General features: G+C 43.6%; 1 protein-coding gene across 1 annotated transcript in view; it reads right to left on the reverse strand.

Annotated features, from left to right (window-relative positions):
• Nucleotides 1–24,954, reverse strand: part of fam171a2a (family with sequence similarity 171 member A2a) — a 293,993-nt gene that overhangs the window by 166,342 nt on the left and 102,697 nt on the right. The window contains exon 2 of the mRNA XM_072248783.1: nucleotides 22,585–22,812. Coding sequence (XP_072104884.1) covers nucleotides 22,585–22,812 — 228 coding nt within the window. The remainder of the gene's footprint in view (nucleotides 1–22,584; nucleotides 22,813–24,954) is intronic.

Consider the following 24,954-nt stretch of genomic DNA (forward strand, 5'->3'; position numbering starts at 1 on the left):
TTGATAGGTTAATTAATCATTGTAAATTGTCCCGTAATTAGTCTAGGATTAAATTGGCGGGGGGTGGGGGGGCTGCTCGAGGGGTCAGAAGGGTTTATTCCACGCTGTATTCCAATAAATAAATAATAAAAAGAAAATGACGTTGGGGGAAAGAGCAGAACAACAAACAAACAAATAAACAAAACACTAGCAGGCCATTATAGTGATTTATGTCTGTACCTTGGTATAGTGGTACCTTGTTTTCTTTCTCTGACAACTTCTCAATACAAGAATTTGAATAGCATTGTAAGAGTCACACTGGTGTGGTGGGTCATGTGGTAAAAAAAATCTCCAACTCTAGAAGAACCAAAATGGCAAGGTGCCCCATTTCATGCTGCTTACATGATTCAATTCGATTGGGCAGATAGGGACAGTAAGTTGCAGTCCCAGAGGAACCAGGCAACAAACTTTAGGTGACAAGTTGTACAAACTTCCTGTCCTTTTTGTTCTACGTTCTTCCTGAGGTGGAAGATGCATTGTCAAACCCAGAAAAGTTCTGGATCAAAATGTCCATCAGTGACACATCTGGCTGAAAATAGAACAACAACGGACACTCCATTTTCCGGCTCATGATGCAAATACTTTACTTTTGTGACTGGCTGGAAAATCTTTGACACTTAGGCAGCCACAAGCTGGCAAAAACAAAGAAAGTAAACATTATTATCATGACATTCGCAGGAATCATGTTGATACAGATTAATAAGGAGAGAGAAAATATAACTGCAGTTACTGGAACCTGTCACCAAAACAAAAACACTGGAAGAACTCAGCCATTCAAGCAGCATCATGGGAAAAAAGTTAATGTTTCAGATCAAAGACTTTTCATAAGAAAGAAAGTATAAACACAAGAGATTCTGCAGATGCCAGAAATCTAGAACATAATGCTGGAGGAACTCAGCGGGCCAGGCGGCATCTATGGGAATGAATAAACAGTTAATGTTTCGGGTCAAGACCCTTCTTCAGGACTGGAAAGGATGGGGGAAGATGCCAGAATAAGAAGGTGTTGAGGGGAAGAAGGAAAAGTTAGAAGGTGATAGGCGAAGCCAGGTGGATGGGTAGGTAGGTGGGTTGTGAGGAATGAATTAAGAAGCTGGGAGTTGATAGGTGGAAAAGGTAAAGGACTGAAGGAGGAGGAATCTGATAGGAGAGGAGAGTGGACTATGGGAAAATGGGAAGGAGGAGGGGCCCCAGCAGAGGTGTGATAGGCAGGTAAGGAAAAGAGAAAAAGGAAGAGGGGAGCCAGAATAGGGAATGGAATAAGAGGGAAGGGGGAGGGGGAAGAAATTACCAGAACTTAGAGAAATCAATGCTCATACCATCAGGTTGGAGACTGAGATGAAATATAAGGTGTTGCTCCTCCAATCCGAGAGTGGCCTCATCGTGGCAGTAGAGGCAGCCACGGACCGAGATGTCAGAACAGAATGGGAATTGGAATTAAAATGGTTGACCATTGGAAAATCCTGCTTTTTACAGAGAAGGTGTTCAACAAAGCAGTCCCCCAATCTATTTTGTGCTTCACTGATGTAGAGGAAGCTACATTGGGAGCACTGGCTACAGTAGATGACCCCTAAAGACTCACTGGTGAAGTGCCGCCTCACCTGGAAGGACTGTTTTGGGATCTGAATGGAGGCGAGGGAGGAATGGAATAGGCAAGTGCCAGGAGGGAAATCAATGAGGAGCAACGAAGGGACAAGGGAATGAGAGCGAGAGCGAGAGACTGACTATGGAAAGTGGAAAGTAGAAGTGGGGAGGTAAATATAGGTTTGGAGGTAGAGTCCTGTTGAAGATGGTAGACACTGTGGAGAAAAAAGCATGTCTAAGTCAGCAAGAAGTTGGGTGAGGGCAATGGGTAGAAGAAAGAGAGTATTTGTAATAGGGTGCAGTAGGCTAGGCTGGAAGTAGTGCAAGTGAATCACTGTTTCACCAGGCAAAATTGCTTGGGTCCAAGGATTGTGGAAAGGGAAGAGATGGTTGATTAGATGTTGCCTGGTAAGGTGAAGTTAGAGAAAGATCAAAGAGTGGACCGGGGAGTCATGAATTAATTGATTCCTGTGAAATACAGACAGGGGAGTATGGCTCTAACACATCCCACCAGCAGTCACATATTTTTACTGCCTGACCTTCTAAGTTTAAGTGGCAACTGCTTTGCTAAGCTATTATTTTTTTAAAAAACACAAGTGATTCTGCAGATGCTGGAAATCTTGAGCCTCACATTTCATCTGGAGAACTCAGTGGTTTGTTCAAATGTATTCAAGAATTGAAGCAAGTTTGCTCTACAATCTGTCGGTTGTAAGGAGTGCGACTCTAGTTCCCTCTCACATTCTAAAGACATACTGTACGTGTTAGGGTGAGTGAACTGTGAGCATTCTATGTTGGCGCTCGAGGTACTGTGACACTTGCAAACAGCACATCTCACACTATGTTTCAATATACATGTGACAAATAAAGCTAATCTATTCAAAATGGGTTGAACATTGGGAATGTCTCCCTCATACAGTTTTGCTGTTGACTGGCATGTTGGCCTTCATAAAAACCAATGCATTGAGTACAGAAGTTGGGATGTTATGTTGAAGTTGTCTAAGATGTCGGTGAGGCCTGATTTGGAGTATTGTGTATAGTATTGGTCACCTACCTACAGGAAAGGTTTAAATAAGATTGAAATAGTGCAGACAAAATTTACAAGGATGTTTTTAGGACTTGAGGATCTGGGTTATAGGGAAAGGTTGAATAAGTTAGGACTTTATTCCTTGACCTAGAAGACTGAGGGGAGATTTGACAGAGGTATACAAAATTATGAGGGATATAGACAGGCTTTTTCACTGAGGTTGAGTGAGATTAGAACTAGAAATCATGGGTTAAGGATGAAAGGTGAAAATTTTAATGGGAACATGAGGATAAACTTCTTCACTCAGGATGGTGAGAGTGTGGAACAAGCTGCCAGCGCAAGTGGTGGGATGCGGAGATGATTTCAATGTTTAAGAGAAGTTTGGATAGGTACATGAATGGAAGTGGTATGGAGGGATGCAGGTTGATGGAACTAAGAAGATTAATAGTTCGGCACAGACTAGATGGGTCAAAGAACCTGTTTCTGTGCTGTAGTACTCTATAACTCTTTTGTAATGCTGGAAAGGTCAGTCAGTACCAGCCTGGAGACTTAACGGGCCATGCAATTAGATCATTGAATTGACAGGAATAGGTCAATATAATCAAAATGTTTAATTAAATGCTGATGTACATGTGGTCAGAAGCCATACTCCAGCTGTTTAAAGCCCTAGTTAAATCATACCCAATATGTCAAACTCAATTCTAGACCCAGTTTTTCCCCAAATACATGTTATTACCTTCATTATTTACATTCTGTTACAGACATTAAAGAAAAAGTGTTTCAGTTAATGACGGTTTTCACTCTGTGTTGCTAGACCCTTGCAGTGCATTTGTTGAGTTCTGTAAGTGCAGACAAAAAATAAAATAAAAGGCACAAGCACGAGAGAATCTGCAGATGCTGGAAATCCAAGCAACACACACAAAATGCTGGAGGAATTCAGCAGGCCAGGCAGCATCTATGGAAATGAGCGAACAGTCAATGTTTCAGGTCAAGACCCTTCATCAGGACTGCAAAGAAAGAAGTCAGAGAAGTCAGGTGGGGGAGGGGAGGGGGAAGTACAAGGTGACAGGTGATGGGTGAAACCAGGAGAGGGGGAAAGGGTGAAGTATAGAGCTGGGAAGTTGATTGGTAAAAGAGATCAAGGGCTGGAGAAGGGGGAATCTGATAGGAGAGGATAGAGGACCACAGACGAAAGGGAAGGAGGAGGAGCACTAGAGGGAGGTGATGGAGATAAGGAGAGAGAGGGAAACAGGAATGGGGAATGGTGAAAGAGAGGGAAGGGGGCAGTTACCAGAAGCTCGAGAAGTTGATGTTCATGCCATCAGTTTGGAGGCTACCCAGACAGAATAGAAAGGTTTTGCTCCTCCAGTCTGAGTGTGGCCTCATTGCGGCAATAGAGGAGGCCATGGACTGACATGTCAGAATGGGAACGGGAAGAATTGAAATGGGTGCATTCTACAAAAGGGACAATTTATAGCAACTCATATCCTGGACAAATTACAAAAACCTATGTAGAGCATTGCAGAATTTAGAAAACTGAGGGCTTTCAACATATTAAAGGAATTGATGTGACAAAGAGAAACAGTTCCTACTACTGCAGGGTTTTAACTCTCCACCCCCCACCCCTGTACTGGACAACCAGCATTTGTTACAGCTTGCAATGAGCATGCTCAATATCCTTCAGCAATTTGGTTCTCATTCCGTCATGTTAATAACATTTCCCAAGCTTTCCAGGATGTTTAAAGTTTTCAAGATTCAATTGGTTCAAGCCAGGCACATAGTGCAACTGTGCCAGACAAAAATTCTTCTCAATATCAACATAATGGCCAATGTAAGTGGACCCTTAGAAAGTTATTATCCAAATATCAAATATTACAAACATTGCTGATTCATCCCTCCTGACCCAACACATGAATTGTGTTACTCTCACCACAGGCACTATGTGATGTGATAGTTTCCATCAAGTACTCTTTTTATTTCTCACTTACTGAACTTTACCAAAATTCATTCCTATAGCTATAACTTTTCATATCTAAGTATTTAAGAGGACAAGTTATGCAAAATGAATAAAGATCAAAAAAGAAAAGTGCAGGTGCTGGAAAATGGAAACAAAAACAGAAAATGCTGGAAACATTCCACAGGTCCGGAAACATCTGCTAGAAGAGAAACAGTTAACATTTCAGTTCAAAGGCAGTTTTGCAGAACTGGGAAAAGCCCAGCCTAGGACACGCACTGATGAAGGGCCTGAGTTGTTAATGGTGTTTCTCCTTCTGCGGATGCTGTCCGTCCTGGTGAATATTTCCGACACCTTCTGCTTTCACTTGCCAAGACGAAGATTGTTATTAAACAAATACAATAGGGCAGCACAGAATGTAACAGCATGTTGACAAGCAACTGGGCTAGCATGTACACGCAGTATTTTCTCCTCTGAACCAGCTCAGGAAGTCACATTATTATGATTCAACCTTTCACTTCAATCAACTTACTAACTCATTATTGAAAACACCTTGTGTATTTTGTACTGACAAAGCTGGACTAAACTCATTGTGGGTTAGTTTACTAAGATCCACTTCCATTTCAGAATTTTCTTCATTACTTAAATTTGCATCATTTCAACAGCCAGCATTATTAATCGATAACCTTATAAGCATACTGTAATGTCAATTATGTCATAAATTCCTCAAAGTCTTCCAGTGGTGAGACCATAGTTTAAGTTTGACCTTAGTAGCCAGGAAGGCAAAAGACCAGGCTCAGCTGTCACTGCACCAGCTGGGAATCAAAGAGGCTGCTTCACAAGGCAAAATCAATTTGGTGATAAGGCAAAAGGTATGTAGGGTATGACATAAATGCAGAAATGTGAAATCGCAGTAATACTATCAGGCAGATGGGAACTGAAATGGCACGCCTGCATCGTGTACAGGAATGGTAAATATGGCAGGAAGTACTCTCAATATGTTTAACAAGGCCTGAGTGCTGGTATCCACACCCCAACCACCTCAACCCAACCCTCAATACTCTGCAGGAAGGAAGGAGTCACTAAATGTGGCTGCGGGAGTGCAGAGAGCAAGAGGCACAAGACTCAGTTCAAAATGCACAGGATCTTCATTCTTCCTGCACCCTACCAGTATCCTGAAAGTCATTGCTCTATAAATGCTAACAGTCTTCAGGGACTTGAGTTTAATTCACTCATGTGGGAACTTAGATGGTGAATAGTGACAGACTATTTCCCCATCAAGACCACACACGATGACCATTAGCAATCTGGGGTTAGGTTGATATTTTCTCTTCCTACCCCACAGTAATGTCTCCAACTGTAGCTTCAGCTGCTTGCACATCTGGATTCACACCAGGGATTTATGATCTGTTAAGCTTTTAGCTATCACAAAACCATAGAGCCATGACACAGAATTAGAAGGGGGTAACAAGAAAACTCATGTCCCCCCGCCATTACTCAGATTAATAGAGGAGTTCAAATGTCTTCAGAAAATGTATTGGAAAAGGTTAAGTTGAGAGAAACCCCACTATCACTGGGTAGTTTGTCAGTAAGCAGGATAAAATTCATCTCCAAGGCAACAAAGAGAATTGAGAGCCTTTTATACAGAGCTCTGCTTGGATAAGTATCATCCTACCAGCATCAATATATGGAGCTTAGAAAAATCGAGGGCTATGGGTAACCCTAGTTAATTTCTAAGTAAGTACATATTCAGCACAGCTTTGTGGGCCAAAGGGCCTGTATTGTGCTGCAGGTTTTCTATGTTTCTATCACAAGAGCAAGTAAAATATCCTGCTTTAATAAGACCATTAATAAATATCTGGAAAACTTAACATTCAAAAAGAAACAAAAAAGATTGCTATGAATGCAATCTTTCTCTATACAAAATTCCATAAAGCACAATAATTTGCTGGCAGCATCGTTCAAAGTAAATTTATTATTGATGTACTTATTATCTTTGGCAACCTTGAGCTTCAACTTCTTGTGGGCATTAACAGGGAAAAAAGAAATACAATAGAATATCACAGAAGCTATACTAAAACAGAAAAAACCGACAAACACTAAATTGATGTTTGAAATCCTGAAATGGTTCCTGTTAATAATATTTAATTTTTGGTGAACTGTTTGGTCTATCTTTGAAGAATTTCAGCCTGAAATGCTGACTGTTTATTCCTTTCCATAGATGCTGCCTGACCTGCTGAGTTTCTCCAGCATTTTGTATGTGCTACACTGGATTTCCAGCATCTGCAGAATCTGTTGTGCCTATTTAGAAACACAGAAACATAGAAAACCTACAGCACAATACAGGCCCTTCAGCCCACAAAGCTGTGCCGAACATGTCCTTACCTTAGAAATTCCCTCGGGTTACCCATAGCCCTCTACTTTTCTGAGCACCATGTACCTGTCCAGGAGTCTCTTAAAAGACTCTATCGTATCTGCCTTTACCACTGTCGCCAGCAGCCCATTCCACGCACTCGGTGCAGGTATTGCCCAGGCTTAAGCAGACAATACTCAGATTAAAGGATCAATAGCTGTAACACCACCACAGTAAGATAGTCACGATATTCAGGAGATGTGGTTAGCACAATGTTATTACAGCACAAGCAAACCCAGGTTCAATTCCACTGCCTGTAAGAAGTTTGTATGTTCTCTATGTGACTGTGTGGGTTTTCTCTGGGTGCTCTGGTTTCCTCCCACAGTCCAAAGACATACGGCTCAGTAGCTTAATTGATCACATGAGTGTAATAGCGCAGTGTGGGCTCATCAGGCTAGAACGGCCTGTTAACATGTTGTATCTCTAAATAAAAACAAATAAACTAGCTGAAATTAATTTCAAGGGATTACCCTGTTGAATTCATTATATCCTGAGCCTCACTTTGCCAGTCGTCGTGTTGGAGCTAGATAATGTACTAAAGAACACATCAAAGGCATGGCAACCTAGGGATTCCAAACTGTTAGCTCCACTCTATTCAGCTCTGTGCATTATATGCAACTGGGATTAAAAACATATATCATAAAAAAGACCTTCCTGCTCACCATGTCCATGATACATTCCCATCCCAGCTTCCTGTCTCCAGAAAACAGATGCATTTATTAGAGTCCCTCAGGAGGGAAATATCCTTTCCATAAGTAATTTCATACAGGAGAGGATAAGATGAGATGGGAACAGATAGAGGATATCCAAATAATTGAGGGTATCCCAAGTATGGACAAACAGAGAATATTTAAAGAGCATTTTAAAGGATCGGGGATCAGCAGGGAGATGGCCCCAGAGCTCGAGGGGTGTACAACGATGCCAGTGCCCATTTCCAAAAGGGATGACTGAAAGGAGGGCTGGCAGTGGACCTCAGAATCCTCATTCTGTCTCAGTAGCCCCACTGGCGATCTCAATTAAATGAATTGATGAGGACCACAAGCACCTCATTAAATGAGCAGGGCTTTACTGTGTTTGAGGACCACAGAGATATGGTCGCTCCATTAAAAGTTTTTTCTTCAGAGAGTTAAGCACATCTTGGAACTACATGGACAAATTTCATTCTAATAAACAACATTCATATAAAATGCATCACTGCCAATCCTTCACACTATGCTCAAGTCCCCAAGGGCACAATGAAGGCTCAGGTCTCCACAGCCACTCCCCATCCACTGACCTACACCAAATAACTCAGTCCCTTACCCAAACCTAGCCTACACCATACTCTCAGTCTCAATCATGCTTTTCCCCTCCAATTGCACAGAGAACATCTCATCCCTATCCCCATGCTCTCCAGCTCTTCCTTCAGCCTTCTGGTCTTGAGCACATTCCTGCCTCCATCTCCTGCTAGCTTGCTTTCACAACTGCCAGTCCTGATTGCTGTGTCGTATACAACACTGATTGGTCTTCTAGATCAGATTCTATCCATGTAGAGTTGGAGTGCCCAAAGATCATAGAGAAGCAACACAAATTCCCGTCAATGCCACCTTAGAGGTCAGACACTGAAATGCACCGTGAGGCGAGGAGAGCCCCATGCGGTGCATTTAGTCTGTGAGGAAGAACTGCAAGCTGCAAATACACTGAGTGCAATGAAGCAACAAGCATCACGGGAGCAAAATGAATGAGCTTTAGAGAGAAGCCCATTCTCTGTGAATTTACCTGTCTGCTGGCGAAAACAACGCACATAGCGTTCAATTTAATTAGGCTGAAATGAAAAGCAGGTTTATGTGAGTAGGTGAACACAAGTATTTTCTTTGCTCCCACGCACCTTGCTGAGTAATTCACGGATTCCCCAGTTTATTACTGACAAATAAACAATGAGACAGTAACACTGTGAATTTACTACATCGCAGTATGCACAGTACTTCAGAACCTTTCATTTAAAAGGAACAGATTTTTCCTTAAAACATCTAGCTTTAAGAAACTCCATACACTTTGCTTCAGAATAAAGGCTTAAACAACCTTGTCATCTGGTATGTTCTCTAAGCCAGGTAGACAGACTGTGCTGATGAAGTTGCTTCTGGCTTACACAAAATGTAAAACCTGTTGAAGTACATCAGTGCAACACAGAGCAAATTCACCATTTGTCAGCAGTGCAGGAGCCCAGCCGTCCATCTCAATGACTCAAACAGACCACAGGAAACAAATAAAAGGCATTGTTGGATCTGATGTACAGCTTCACGTTCCAACCTTGTATCCAACAGAAACCCAACTGCTCAGCTCCTCAAAAATGCCACCAACAAATCAGAATCAGCTTTAATATCACTGGCAGACGTCAGGTCCTGATGAAGGGTCTCGGGCCAAAATGTCGACTGTTTTCTCTTTTCCATAGATGCTGCCTGACCTGCTGAGTTCCTCCAGCATTTTGGCTGTGTTGCTTTGGATATTGTGTCATGAAATATGTTGTTTTTCAGCAACAGTATTTTGCAATATATAATAAACAACTATAAAATGCAAGAATATATAAACATAAATTAAATATGTAGTGCAAAAAGAGAGGGAAAAATACTGAGGTGACATTCATGGGTCACTGTCCATTCAGAAATCGTATGGTAGGGGAAAAGAAACTGTTTCTGATTCGTTCAGTGTGTGCCTTCAAGCTTCTGTACATCCTCCCTGATGGTAGCAATGAGAACAGGGCATGTCCTAGGTGATGGGGATCATTAATGGTTGGTACTGCCTTTTTGAGGCATTACCTTTTGAACGTGTCCTGGATGCTGCGGAGGCCCATGATGGAGCTGGCTGAGCTTTTTCTGATTCTGTGCAGTGGCCCCTCCACACCAGACCTGATGCAACTGGTCAGAATGCTCTCCACAGCACATCTATAGAAATGTGTGAGTGTCTTTGTTGTCATATCAAATCTCCTCAAACTCCTATAGCTGTTGTTATGTCTTCTTAGTAACTGCATCAATATATTGGGCCCAGGATAGATCTACAGAGATGTTGACACTCAAGAGCTGGAAACTGCTCACCCTTTCCACTTCTGATCCTCAACAAAAGCTGGTGTGTGTTCCCTCAGCTTCCCCTTCCTGAAGTCCACACTCAGTTCCTTGGTCTCACTGACATAGAGTGCAAGGTTGTTGTTGTGACGACACCACTAAAGCAGCTGATCTATCTCACTCTTGCACACCTCCTCGTCGCCATCTGAAATTCTCCCAAAAATTGTTGTGTCATGAGCAAATTTATAGCTGGCATTTGAGCTGTGCCTAACCATAGTCATGGGTGTAGAAAGAGTAGAGAAGTGGGCCAAGCCCGCATCCATGAGGAGCACTGGAGTTGATCATCAACACCCTGTAACCAACAAAAGTCCCTGAACAAACATCCCCCAAAGCATCATTTCCACAGTGGTGCTTGTAGGATCTTGCTGTGTACATGAGGAAACTGCAAGAGTTATTTACTATAAAAGGCTCTTCTGGTCCAATGAGCCATGTGACAATTAACCTACTAACACCTACGTTTTTGGAAGGGGGAGAAACGGAAGCAAACCCATGCAGTCACAGAGAGAACGTACAACAGCAGCAGAATTGACCCGTGTCGCTGGCGCTGAAATAAGTTTTATGCTAACCACTACACTACTGTGATCTGACCTGCCACCTTGCAAAGGCACACTGGTAGTGTGTCCCTGCAATTTAAAAAAAAGTCTCATACCAACTATTTGTCGGAGAGAAACCATTAGCATAAACAGATCACTCATATGTTGCCCTTCCTCTTCAGCACAGCTCACTAGACCAGCAATTAAACCTGCAGCTTACCCTAGGGGACAGAGAGCCGTTGCCTCACTCACTAACTCCAATCCCAGCTGAGGTCATCATTGAAAGAATGGTGTATCTGGGACCTCGTGTTCTGTCAATGTCAATACAAAATTTGACATCCCAGTAATAGTTGAACTGGATGGGGAGGGTGGGGGCAGGGAGAAGCAAGTGAAGTTAATGCACTCGCCTTGTGTATCATCAGTGCCTCTGGCAGGTAAACTGTAGCATGGTATGTCTAATTTTGCTGTCTGCCAGAAGTGCTCTAATCACAGGTCACTATATTCTTGTCTGCCTGAACCGGAAGTTTTTTTAAAATCAAAAATCCTTGATAAACATGAACATACTGATTTATTGCAGGATCCAGTTTCATGGCCCTCACGGGCAAACTTGAAGTCAACAGAAGCAGGAACAAAGAGCAGCCTGACTTTCACCATGTAGTGCTGAATTGTCCATCACAGGATTAGTCACAAGACGAAAACACTGTAAAATGCTTAGTGTCATAACTACTGCATTACAATTAATGAGTCTTATTCTTGAACAGAAATCCACATGCTCTTCCAGCATTGAGATGATTTAAACAGATATGTGGTATACGTAGTTTTTACTTGGACCAAATAAACAAGGAGCAGACATACACTATTTTTCCAATTACTGAATGAGTGGAATCTGTGCTTCAGGATGAAAAGAAATGAATTTTGTTCAGTGCTTTCACAACCTTGGGCTGTGCTACAGCTAATGAAATATTTCAGTAATTACATGGCAGGAAATGTGGCAAAGAGCTGATTGTGGACTTTGAAAGGGTAAGATGCAGGAACACACACCAATTCTTGTAGAGGGAGCAGAAGTGGAGAGTGAGAAATTTCAAGTTCTTGGGTGTTAATATCTGAGGATCTAACCTGATCCCAACATATTGATGCAGCTATAAAGGAGGCAAGACAGCGGGTTATACTTCATTAGGAGTTTGAGGAGATTTGGAATATCACCTAAAACACTCCAAAACTTCTACAGATGTACCATGGAGAGCATTCTGATTGGCTGCATTACTGAGATGAGGGGGACAGGAGCTACTGCACAGGATCAAAGTAAGCTGCAGAGTTGTAAAATTAGTCAGCTCCATCATAGGTCCTAGACTCCGTAGTACCTAAGACATCTTCAAGGAGTGGTGCCTCAGGAAGGCAATGTCCACCATTAAGGATTCCCACCACCTAGGACAGGCCCTCATCTCATTGTTATCTATCAGGTAGGAGGTACAGAAGCCTAAAGGCACACGATTCAGGAACAGCTTCTTCCCCTCTGCCTTCTGATTTCTAAATGGACATTGAACTCTTGAACTGCTGCCGCAAAGTGAACAAATTTCATGACAGATGCCGGTGATAATAAACCTGATTCTGATTTTGAAATATGGTTGGGAAAGTGGACTTGCTATCCTGTGGTGTATGACAAAGGCTTGGGCTACTTGATCTCCAGGACATCATGTACAGACGACGTTTCAAGCCGAGACCCTTTATGAGGTCCAGCTGAGGGGCCTCGGCCTGAAGTGTTGACTGTACTCTTTTCCACAGATGCTGAGTGCCTCCTGAGTTCTTCCAGCAATTTGTGTGTGTTGCTTTGGATTTCCAGCACCTGCAGGTTTTCTCTTGATTGCGTATCATGGAGAGCCTGGGTGAGCCAACTCAAGTCTTTTCAAATGGACCCCAGCTTTAATTCCTACAATAAATATCAAACCTCGGGCAACAAGCAGTTCTGTCAGCACACGTCAAGCACAGACTTTCAGAAGGATGTGCATTTATGACACAAAAATGAACTTCAAAGCCATTACACCTGCAAGAGCTTTGTGGATCAAATCAGAGCACATTAATATGGTCAATGACTGATACCAACATGGGTTGAGTTAGCCATTCAAAAGTTGAGGTATCCCACTGCTCTGGAGAGAATGCAACGTCATGGGCACATAAGCAGCTGGGTTAAGCCACTTCATGAAGTTAATGTACCACCTTCATCAACGAATGCAATGGTCACTCCTTAAACATGAACTGATTTGTCAGTTCTGGTTAAGAATGAGTCACAAGCAAACTGAAGATTTTAAAGATAGCCCAATATTTAACCCCAAAGCAGTATAATCAGAACAGGTAGAGTCGTTCAGTGTAGAAACAGACAGAGTTCATGCCAGCCATGGGAGCTTACTGTGTACTAATTTGGAACTGGAAATAGCTTATTATTGTCACATGCCCCAACATACAGAGAAAAACACTTTTGCAAGCCAGCCACGCAGATCATTTTAAAACATATGTACACTGAGGTAATACAAGGGTAAAGCACAATAGTAGTGTGATCACTTGAGTCCAGTACGATGTTCTCCTTAGGGGTTGTCTATTGGTGGGTCAATAGGTGGCTCTAAGAGGCCAATCCAGGATTCACTTATTGGTGTAGTGTGTACATGAGCAAGTGGTTAGCAGTTGGGTTTTTCGGTTGTTCAGTCTCTCCTGTTCTTTACAGCACAACAGAGGTCATTCTCATGTAGCACAGCTCTCTTTTGAACAGATTTTTATTAAGTTCAATGTCTTCCCAGTTTTTAGATGTAATGTTGAATTTCTTCCAGCTAATTTTGATGTTATCTTTGAAGTGTTTCCTTTGCCCACCAGGGGCTCACTAAACTTCCTTCAACTGGGAGTAAAGCATCTGTTTGTGGTGGTGTGATTAGGCATCCAGATGACATGACCCATCCATCAGCATTGGTGTTATTTTATCATGGTGGAGATGCAGTTCATGTTGACATCCTCAAAATCTTTCATAAGGTTGTCTGGTGTTATTGTTCCAGGGCTTTCAGGTGCCTGGTGTAGGTGGTCCATATGGTAATATAGGAAAGACGACTGCTCTATAGCCCAAAAGTTTTGTTTGGACCTGTAGGCTGCAGTCTTCAAAGACTCTTTTCCTTCAACTTACATAGGCTCCACAAGCACTACACAGGCAGCGGTTGATCTCGGAGGCATTGTCTGTCTGCTCTTGAGGAGAGAATGCTGTCAAGGTAGGGAAAATGGTCTACGTTTTCAAGGGCGATATTGTCAACTTTCATGGATCAATGGCTGGTTGGGCAGTGATTGATATAGGACCCGAGTCCTTTTTTATATTCAAAACAAAACCCAGCACCCTATATGCCTTGGCAAAGGCATTCAGGATACACTGGGGGTCTTTTTCAGAGTGTGTTGTGATGGTGTTGTCATCTACACACTGAAGCTCCATGATAGTGGTGGTGTTGACCTCGAACCAGTTGAGGTTGAAAAGCCTGTTGTCCATTCTATATACGATTGGGATTCCCTGTGGCAGGTCTTGGCCAATGAGATGAAAGATGGCAGCAATAAAGATGGCATATAGGGTGGGTGTAGTGATACAGCTCTGGGCACAATGATGCAGACTGTCTGACTCCTGTCTGGACAGTGATGGGTCACAAATGCTCAGTATTGTGGCTGACATGCCATCATGCAGTAGCCTCACTACTTCTAAGTACTTGTCAGGGCAGCCATATTACGACAGCATACACCAGAGAGCTTAGCGGTCTCCTGTATCAAATGTGTTTGTCAAATCTATGAAAGTACAAAGGTTGCCTTTGTTCACGGATTTTTTTCCTGTAATTGGTATGCTGTGAAGGTCATGTCTGTGGTACCTCTAGATGGACAGAAATCACACAGTGATCCAGGGAGTACTTCTTTAGACAGTGGAAGGAGTTGGTTGACAAGTGGGAGGTGCCTCTGGAATTGCCACAATCAGCCTTGTCTCTCTTCTTGAATATGGTCACTATTAGACCATCCCTGAGCTCTGAGGGTAGTTGTTCCTTTTCCCAGACCTACAGCAGCAAGGCATGCATGTGGTGCAGGAATACTGGTCAACCTTCCTTCAGGATCCTGTCAGGACCAATGGCTTGTTGCTTTTCAGGCTCCTGATGGCATCATGGACCTCATTTATACTGGGAGATTCCCCCATATCTTCTCCCACAGCTCTCTGGAGGTTTAGTTTTAGTTAGAGCTGTCACAGTTGAGTAGTTTCTTGACAGTGCTCCCTCCATCCTTCCAATCCTTTAGCAAGTTCTACGCATCCTTAGAGCACAGTAACTTGGATTGTAGGATACGTGCATAATGCCAAAAGTGACTGAATTGCCTTCAAAAGCACTCTGTTAGATATGAGATGGTTTGAGATGTTAAGCTGTGGTGTATTAATTAAACAATTTTTTGCTAATTGCTCCTTAAATGCATAGCCAACCTAATTCTTTACCATTTAGTCTGGAGTTGTACTCCCCTACAAGTTCTCATTTTGAATGGAAGGAAGAAAAGCTCAAATGCTGCAGGTTATCCAAGTGCTGCTTTCCAATAATTACAGTAACTATTAACTAATGCTGAGTCGTACAGGAGAATGAGGAGATGATAGACAGGAGTTACAAGGAGCTTGCCATCCCTAGATTGCAGGAGACAGGTAACTGGGTGACTGTCAGGAGAAGGAGGGGAAATGCGCAGCCAGAGCAGAGTACACCTGTGGCTGTTCCCCTCAGTAGTAAGTACAGGACCTCAGATACTATTGAGGAGGATGCACTACTGGCTGTGGCACTGAATCTGGTGCTATGGCTCAGAACTGTAGAGAGGTGGAGAAGACTGCAGTGTTGGTAGGAGATTCCTTGGTCAGAGGAACAGAGGTGAGGTTCTGTGGGCACGACAGAGACACCCAGATGGTATGTTGCCTCCCTGGTGTCAGGATCAGGATGTCTCGGATCGGGTCCATAGCATTTTCCAGGACAACGGCGATCAGCCTGAAGTCTTGGTACATATTGGCACCAACAACATGGGTAGACAAGGTGAGGATGTCCTGAAGAGGGATTTTAGGGAGCTTGGTAGAAAGATGAGAAACAGGACCTCCAGGGTAGTAATCTCTGGATTGCTGCCTGTGCCACATGCTAGTGAAGGTGAAAATAGGATGATTTGGCAGGTGAATGTGTGGCGGAGGTCCTGCCGAAGGACATGGACTGCATACTTTTCCACAGACGCTACCTGGCCTACTGGGTCCCTGCAGCATTTTGTGTGTGTTGAAGATGAGGAAATTGGTTTACAAACAGAAGCAATGTGTAGTGACACTCTAAGTAAGTAGAGGCTGAAGACAGGGCAAAATTGCAGTCAACAGGAAGAGTTGCAACATAAAAGGCAGACAAAATCGAATAGAGTGAATACAGGACTAAAGGCATTATATTTGAATATGCACAGTATACGGAATAAGGTCGATTAACTTGTAGCACAGTTACAGATTCCCATGTATGATGTTGTAGGCATCACTGAATCATGGCTGAAAGAAGATCATAGCTGGGAACTTAACGTCCAAGGATATACATTGTATTGAAAGGATAGGTAGGAAGGCAGAGGGGGTGGCATGGCTCTGTTGCTAAAAAATGAAATTTTAATCATTAGGAAGAGGTGACATAGGGTCAGAGTTGTTGATTCATTGTGGATAGAGCTAAGGAACTGCAGGTGTAAAAAGACCTGATAGGTACATGGAATCTGTCTCCCTATCTGCTCCTCCATGTCCCTGTTGCTATTGGGTGGTCTATAAAAAACACCCAGTGGAGTTATTGTTCCCCTCGTTTCTAACTTCCACCCACAGAGACTCCGTAGACAATCCATCCATGACTTCCTCCTTTTCTGCAGCCATGACACTATCTCTGATCAACAGTGCCACGCCCCCACCTCTTTTGTCTCCCTCCCTGTCCTTTCTGAAACATCTAAAGCCTGGCACTCCAAGCAACCATTCCTGCCCCTAAGCCATCCAAGTCTCTGTAATGACCACAACATCATAGCTCCAAGTACTAATCCACGCTCTAAGCTCATCTGCTTTGTTTATAATACTCCTTGCATTAAAATAGACTCAAACCATGAGTCTGAGTGCATCCCTTCTGTATCAACTGCCTGTCCTCCCTCTTACACTACCTACAAGCTTTCTCTATTTGTGTGCCAACCGCCCCTTCCTCTGTCCCTTCAGTTCAATCCCACCTCCCAGCAATTCTAGTTTAAACTCTCCCCAATAGCCTTAGCAAACCTCCCTGCCAAGATATTGGTCCACCTCGGATTCAAGTATAACCCGTCCTTTTTGTACAGGCCACTCCTGCCCCAAAAGAGGTCCCAATGATCCAGAAATCTGAATCCCTGTCTCTTGCTCCAATCCCTCCGCCACGCATTTATCCTCCACCTCACTCTATTCCTATACTCTCTGTCACATGGCACAGACAGTAATTCTGAGATGACTACTCTTGAGGTCCTGCTTCTCAACTTCCTTCCTAACTCCCTGTAGTCTGCTTTCAGGACCTCCTCCTTTTTCCTACCTATGTCATTGGTACCAATATGTACCACGACCTCTGGCTGTTCACCTTCCCACTTCAGCATATCAGAAACATCCCAGACCCTGGCACCTGGAAGGGAAACTACCATCCGTGCTTCTTTCCTGCATCCACAGAATTGCCTGTCTGACCCCTTAACTATAGAGTCCCCTATCACTGCTGCCTTCCTCTTCCTTTCCCTCCCCTTCTGAGCTGCAGGGTCAGACTCTGTGCCAGAGGCACAACCACTGTTGCTTCCCCCAGGTAGGCTGCCCACCCCAACACAACTCAAACAGGAGTACCTATTGTTAAGGGGGACAGCCACAGGGGTGCTCTCTAGTTTCTGACTCTTGCCCTTCCCTCTCCTGACTGTTACCCACCTATCTGTCTCCCGAGGCCCGGTATGACTACTTGCCTGTAGCTCCTCTCCATCACCTCCTCACTTTCCCTGACCAGACAGAGGTCATCAAGCTGCAGCTCCAGTTCCCTAACCTGGTCCTTAAGGAGCCGCAGCTCGACGCACCTGGTGAGATGTGGCCATCTGGGAGACTGGGAGTCTCCTGCACATCCCACATCCGACACCCAGTACAGAACACCGGCCTCACAGACATACTTCCTATTCCTCACAAGTAACTGACCTCGCCTCAACCAGTTATCGCCAATGCCCTCCTACTCTGACTCCCTCTACTTGACACCCACTCTATAAAAGGTGTCTTCTTTTCAAATTCTTCCCACCAGTCTAACTCACTGACGTCCACGCGCCTGCGTAGTCGTGCCTTGATCAAACCACTGAAGAAAAAATCCTCTCCTTTTAAATTCTGCCCATCGATCTAACTCACTGACGCCCCTTGCCTTTGATACTCTAGTTGAAGTCTGACCCATAAATCTATCCTAAAGCAGCCTCTTCACCTTTATAATTGAACCTCTATCTAGTTGAATGTTGCTGCTTCACAGTATGACCACTGGCAAGTAGAAAATTATGGGCTGCACACTTTCCCTGACGTGGGCTCCCAACAGGCAAGCCTGCAGCACAAAGATGAAAAATGCAACCTATGTCACACAAAACACAATACACTTCACTGAGCCCATGATTACTTCACAGGAGGTACTATTTATGCCTTACAGGGAAGTTAGATATTGCCAAGAAGTAGCTCTCAAATCACTGTGGATGAAAGAAGTTGAATACAATGATACAAATGAATTATGGCAAACTGACCAGCTTTTTGTGAAAGCCAGCACAGCGGATTTCCAAACAGTTTTCCTGTATAAAGAGTTAAGAGTGATGCTGGTCTGGGACCTGCTACAATTATGGATCGACTTTGGACCTTTAAAGTTCAAAGTAAATTTATTATCAAAGTACATACATGCCACCATAGATTCATTTTCTCACGGGCAATTGCAGGAAATACAAGAAACACAATAGAACCAATGAAAGACTGCACTCAACAGGGCGGACAAACAACAAATGTGCAAAAGACAACAAACTGTGCAAGCACAAAAATAAAGAAAATAGCAATAAATAAATAATAAATATAGAGAACATGAGATGAAGAGTCATTTAAAATGAGTCCATAGGGTTGTTGGAACAGTTCAGTGATGAGGGGGGGTGGGGGGGGGGTGGGAATGAAGTTATTATGGAATCTGCTTAGAGTCAGCCTGGAGCACAGTGATAAATTTCTGAGTTGAACAAAACCCTCTCTACGGTCTGCACAAAACTTCAGACTGCTGTGCAAGGATCTGAATAACACAGGAGGGGAAATGTTCACCACTTACAATATTCTGAGGTTAGTGCAGGAACGTGACTGTACATGGTCTGTTGTTAAAGTAGAATCTCAATTACTTACTTGATGTTCCCTACCTGGGGGTCCATGGACCACTCGGTAAATGGTAGGGATCCATGGCATAAAAAAGGTTGGGAACCCCTGGTTTAAAGAGTGTTTTGAAAGAGCAATGCTTACTCAAGCTATACATAGATAATGGTCCAAGTGTCCATTCATCCCTCGCTCCTGATAAGATCTTCGTGAGGCAAAGCACTCCTCCTCCGCCCCCCATTTAGAAAATCAGATCACTCCTCCATTTTCCTGCTGCCAAAGTACAGGCAGAAGCTGAAACAAGAGGCGTGTTAAAACCGTCCACTGTTGGTCTGATCATTTGGCCTCCATGCTGCAAGACTGCTCCGATGACACTGACTGGAATATCTTCCATGATGAGAATACCTCTGAGTTCACGGATGGAATCACGAGTTTCATCCAGAAGTGCATCGAGGATGTTATCCCCCAGAAATCGGTCAGGGTCTACCCAAATCAGAAACCCTGGATCAACAGTTCCATGCAAGCAGCACTTACCACATGACGCAGACCTCGCATTGCCAGTATTCAGCAAGATCTCAAGAAATGCATCTGTAATCTGCGCAAAGTCATCGAGGCAGCAAAACAACAATACAGAAACAAGATTCAGACTCAACTTTCCAGCAACAGCACACACAGCTTATGGCAAGGTCTGCACACCATCACAGACTTCAAAGCTAAATCTAGTGGAATTTCTAATATGGATGCCCCTCTCCCAGAGGAGCTAAATCTTTTTTGCACTCAATTTGATGTCGCCAATACTGAGCCCCTGAGGAGACCTGCAGATGATGCGACTGGCAGCTTGGTCATATCTGAAGCCAAAATACGCAGGTGTTTCCAACGAGTGGACAGTCGCAAGGCTGTGGGACTGGACGGCATCCGAGGGAGAGTACTCGGGATGTGTGCAGCACAACTGGCAGGTGCATTTACTGATATTTTTAATCTCTTCCTCTCCCAGTGTAGAGTGCCCTCCTGCTTCAAATTATCCACCATTGTCCCTGTACCAAAAAAGACCAAGGTAACATGCCTGAACGACTGGCGTCCTGTCACACTCACCTCAATAATAAGCAAATACTTTGAGAGGCTGGTCAAGGACTACATCTGCAGGATGCTACCACCCACACTGGACCCCCTACAATTCACCTACTGACACAACTGATTGACAGGCGACGTAATAGCCACAGCTCTACACACCGTCGTTACACATCTGGAGAAGAAGGATGCTTATGTGAGAATGCTGTTCATGGACTACAGTTCAGTATTCAACACCATAATTCCATCAGGCTCTACAGGAAGCTCAGAGAACTCGGCCTTGACCCTGCCTTGTGTAGCTGGATCCTGGACTTCCTGTGAGATCACCGGCAGGAGGTAAGAGTGGGCTCCCTCACCTCCACCCCTCTGACCCTCAACATAGGTGCCCCTCAGGGATGCGTACTGAGTCCCCTCCTTTACTCCCTGTATACCCATGACTGTATCGCCACCCACAGCTTCAATCTGCTAATTAAATTTGCCGACAACACTACATTGATTGGCCTTATCTGAAACAATAACGAGGTGGCCTACAGGGAAGAAGTCATCACCCTGACACAGTGGTGTCAAGAAAACAACCTCTCCCTCAATGTCACAAAAACAAAGGAGCTGGTTGTGGATGGCAGGAGGAATGGAGACAGCCTAACCCCTACTGGCAACAATGGATCTGGGGTTGAGAGGGTAAACAGCTTCAAGTTCCTCAGCATCCACATCACTGAGGACCTCACGTGGTCTGTACACACCAGCTGTGTGGTGAAAGAGGCACAACAGTGCCTCTTTTACCTCAAACGTTTGAGGAAGTTTGGTATGGGTCCCTAAATCCTAAGGACTTTCTACAGGAGCACAATTGAGAGCATCCTGACTGGCTGCATCACTGCCTGGTATGGGAACTGTACCTCCCTTAATCGCAGGACTCTGCAGAGAGTGGTGCGGACAGCCCAGGGCATCTGTAGATGTAAACTTCCCATGATTCAGGACACTTACAAGGACAGGTGTGTAAAAAGGGCCCAAAGGATCATTGGGGCCCCAAGTCACCCCAACCACAAACTGTTCCAGCTGCTACCATCTGGGAAACGGTACCGCAGCATAAAAGCCAGGACCAACAGGCTCCGGGACAGCTTCTTCCACCAGGCCATCAGACTGATTAATTCATGCTGATGCAACTGTATTTCTGTGCTATACTGACAGTCCTGTTGTACATACTGTCTATTACAAATTACTATGATTTCACATTGCACATTTAGACAGAGACGGAACGTAAAGATTTTTACTCCTCATGTATTTGAAGGATATAAATAATGTCAATTCAATACAATCACTAACAATTAATGTAATAAACCACCCTGTGTTTATATAATGGATTCCTGATTATAGATTTCTGGACTGCCAAATTGAGCTTTGGGCTTTGATCTTCAGTATCCACCCAGGACTAGCTGAAGAAAACAAATGAAAACCCAAACTGCTGCCCTGTAATTCCAGACTCACCGAGAACGGGACCTCAAACACTAGGCCTCAAAGTCTGGACTCACTAATGACAGGACCCCAAACTCTGGTCTCACCAACTCGCGAACCTTTGGGTCACCAGACCTCATGCCTCCTGCCCACAGAGAACTCTGATCCAAGAAGATGGCAATAACTTGCTCAGCAAGGGGGTGAGTGGCCACCAGCCCTTGTCCTTGCTGGTCTGCCAACCACATCCACATCACTTGCCTTCAAACGCAGAGTGGGATCTTAGATGCCAGCCTGTCCTCTAATAGTCACATTATCCTGTAGCTACCCTGTAAAAGTACACATGGAGAGTAGGAAATTGGTCGGTGAAGGGAACACAACTCGATCATCTCCAGATTTTTTTTTACTATACAGGATGGGGCCAGGTTCTATAAGAACCTTCCCATTTTCCTACACCTCTGCAACTTATTCTGTCTCTCAGATACCCATAAACACCTTTTTACCTCTTTTTGTTACATATCTATACTAAGAGGCAATTTTTACAGCTAATTCACTTAGTAGCAGTTCTTTCTGATGCAGGAAACGAAGCTGGAGGATCAAAAGAGAACACATGCAGACACAGAGAGAACATACAAATTCGTTACGGAGAGTCCCAAGGTCAGAATTGTACCCAGGTCCTCACAGGTGTGAGGCAGAAGCATGAACTACTGTCTCCTTGACAACTGCGTACAACCTGGACCTTCCTCAAGCAAAATAATGCAGCCTTGAGCATTATTGTACCTTAGGTTAACTACCTGACAAAAACTCCCATTGCCAAGATGTGTAAATCTCATGGATTCTTTCTGAGGGAGAGTCAGTTTAGGGGCAATCTTTACCCACGCATGCCCTCTGGGAGAGACTTTAAAACACTGTCAGCAGAGCAAAATTTTCAAGTACATCCTCAGAAGACTTGGCCTGTACAATTTTCTATACCACAAAATAACAGCACTTAAAAACAATATATCACCTACAAAAAAGTGCACTGAGATTACGCTGACAACTTTGCACTTACATGGTGTTTTGTTGACATGCCAGGGAGCAGAGTTTGTCACAAAGCCATATTTTGCAGCACTGACTATCAGTCGTGTTCCCAGGCGGTACTTGAAAGTGATTAGTGCTACTCCATCTTTATCCGTGATTCCTGCAGCCAACCAGGACTGGTTCACGTACACGCCCACTGCAGCCTCCGCCAGAGGAGAGAGGTCACCATTATCAAAAACTTGCACTTTTATAGACACATCTGAAAAGAGAGCGAGAAGAGGCCCATTAATTATATTCAACACTTACCATATCGCAGACACATTCCAAGCCAAAGCCACATGTTGAATAAGAGAGTTTACCTAACCTCTGCCACCATAACTGAACATTTTTGTATCAATTTACAAAGCAGTTCAAAGTAAATTTATTATCAAACTACATATATGTTACCTTATACAATCCTGAGATTCATTTTCTTATGGGCATTTGCAGTAAATACAAGAAACGCTGCAAGATATTACTTCCTACAAAGCGAAACCCAATAGCATGAATGGCAGCAATGCTTCACTACCAGATGAACTCAACGCCTTCTATGCACACTTTGAAAGGGAGAACACAACTGCAGCTGTGAAGATCTCTGCTGCATTTGATGACCCTGTGATCTCTGTCCAGAGGCCGATGTTAGACTGTCTTTAAAGAGAGTGAACCCTCGCAAGGTGGAAGGTCCCGATGGAGTACCTGGTAAGGCTCTGAAAATCTGTGCCAACCAACTAGTGGGAGTATTCAAGGACATTTTCAACCTCTCACTGCTACGGGCCAAAGTTCCCATTTGCTTCAAAAAGGCAACAATCATACCAGTGCCTAAGAAGAATAATGTGGGCTGCCTTAATGACTATCACCCAGTAGCACAGTGATGAAATGCTTTGAGAGGTTGGTTATGACTAGACTGAACTCCTGCCTCAGCAAGGACCTGGACCCATTGCAATTTGCCTATTGCCACAATAGGTCAATGGCAGATGCAATCTCAATGGCTCTTCACACGGCTTTAGACCACCCGGACAACACAAACACCTATGTTAGGATGTTGTTCATCGACTATAGCTCAACATTTAATACCATAATTCCCACAATCCTGATTGAGAAGTTGCAGAACCTGGGCCTCTGTACCTCCCTCTGCAATTGGATCCTCAACTTCCTAACCAGAAGACCACAGTCTGTGCAGATTGGTGATAACATATCCTCCTCGCTGATGATCAAATTTGGCAAACCTCAGGGGTGTGTGCTTAGCCCACTGCTCTACTCTCTGTATACACATGACTATGTGGCTAGGCATAACTCAAATACCATCTATAAATTTGCTGATGATACAACCATTGTTGGTAGAATCTCAGGTGGTGATGAGAGGGTGTACAAGAGTGAGATATGCCAACTAGTGGAGTGGTGTCACAACAACAATCTGGCACTCAACGTCAGTAAGACGAAAGAGCTGATTGTGGACTTCAGGAAGGGTAAGACAAAGGAACACATACCAATCCTCATAGAGGGATCAGAAGTGGAGAGAGTGAGCAGTTTCAAGTTCCTGGGTGTCAAGATCTCTGAGTACCTAACCTGGTCCCAACATATCGATGCAGCTATAAAGAAGGCAAGACAGCAACTATACTTCATGAGGAGTTTGAAGAGATTTGGTATGTCAACAAATACACTCAAGAATTTCTATGGAGAGCATTCTGACAGGCTGCATCACTGTCTGGTACGGAGGGGCTACTGCACAGGACTGAAAGAAGCTGCAGAAGGTTGTAAATCTAGTCAGCTCCATCTTGGGCACTAGCCTACAAAGTATCCAGGACATCTTCAGGGAGCAATGTCTCAGAAAGGCAGCGTCCATTACTAAAGACCTCCAGCACCCAGGACATGCCCTTTTCTCACTGTTACCATCAGGTAGGAGGTACAGAAGCCTGAAGGTACACACTCAGTGATTCAGGAACAACTTCTTCCCCTCTGCCATCCGATTTCTAAATGGACTTTGAATCTTTGGACACTACCTCACTTTTTTTTAAATATACAGTATTTCTGTTTTTGCATGTTTTTTAAAATCTATTCAATATACGTAATTTGATTTATTTGTTTATTTATTGTTTTACTTTATTTATTATTATTTTTTCTTTGCCTCTCTGTTGGATTATTATATTGCATTGGACTATGTATTGCATTGAACTGCTGCTGCTAAGTTAACAAATTTCACGTCACATGCCGGTGATAATAAACCTGATTCTGATTTTGACAATAGAATCAATGAAAGGCCACACCCAACAGGACAGACAACAGTGTGTAAAAGACAGCAAGCTGTGAAAATACAAAAAAGGAAAATAATAATAATAATAATGATGATAAGCTGAGTGAAAAA

The sequence above is a fragment of the Mobula birostris genome, chromosome X (assembly GCF_030028105.1).
Source record: "Mobula birostris isolate sMobBir1 chromosome X, sMobBir1.hap1, whole genome shotgun sequence".
Taxonomy (NCBI): Eukaryota; Metazoa; Chordata; class Chondrichthyes; order Myliobatiformes; family Myliobatidae; genus Mobula; species Mobula birostris.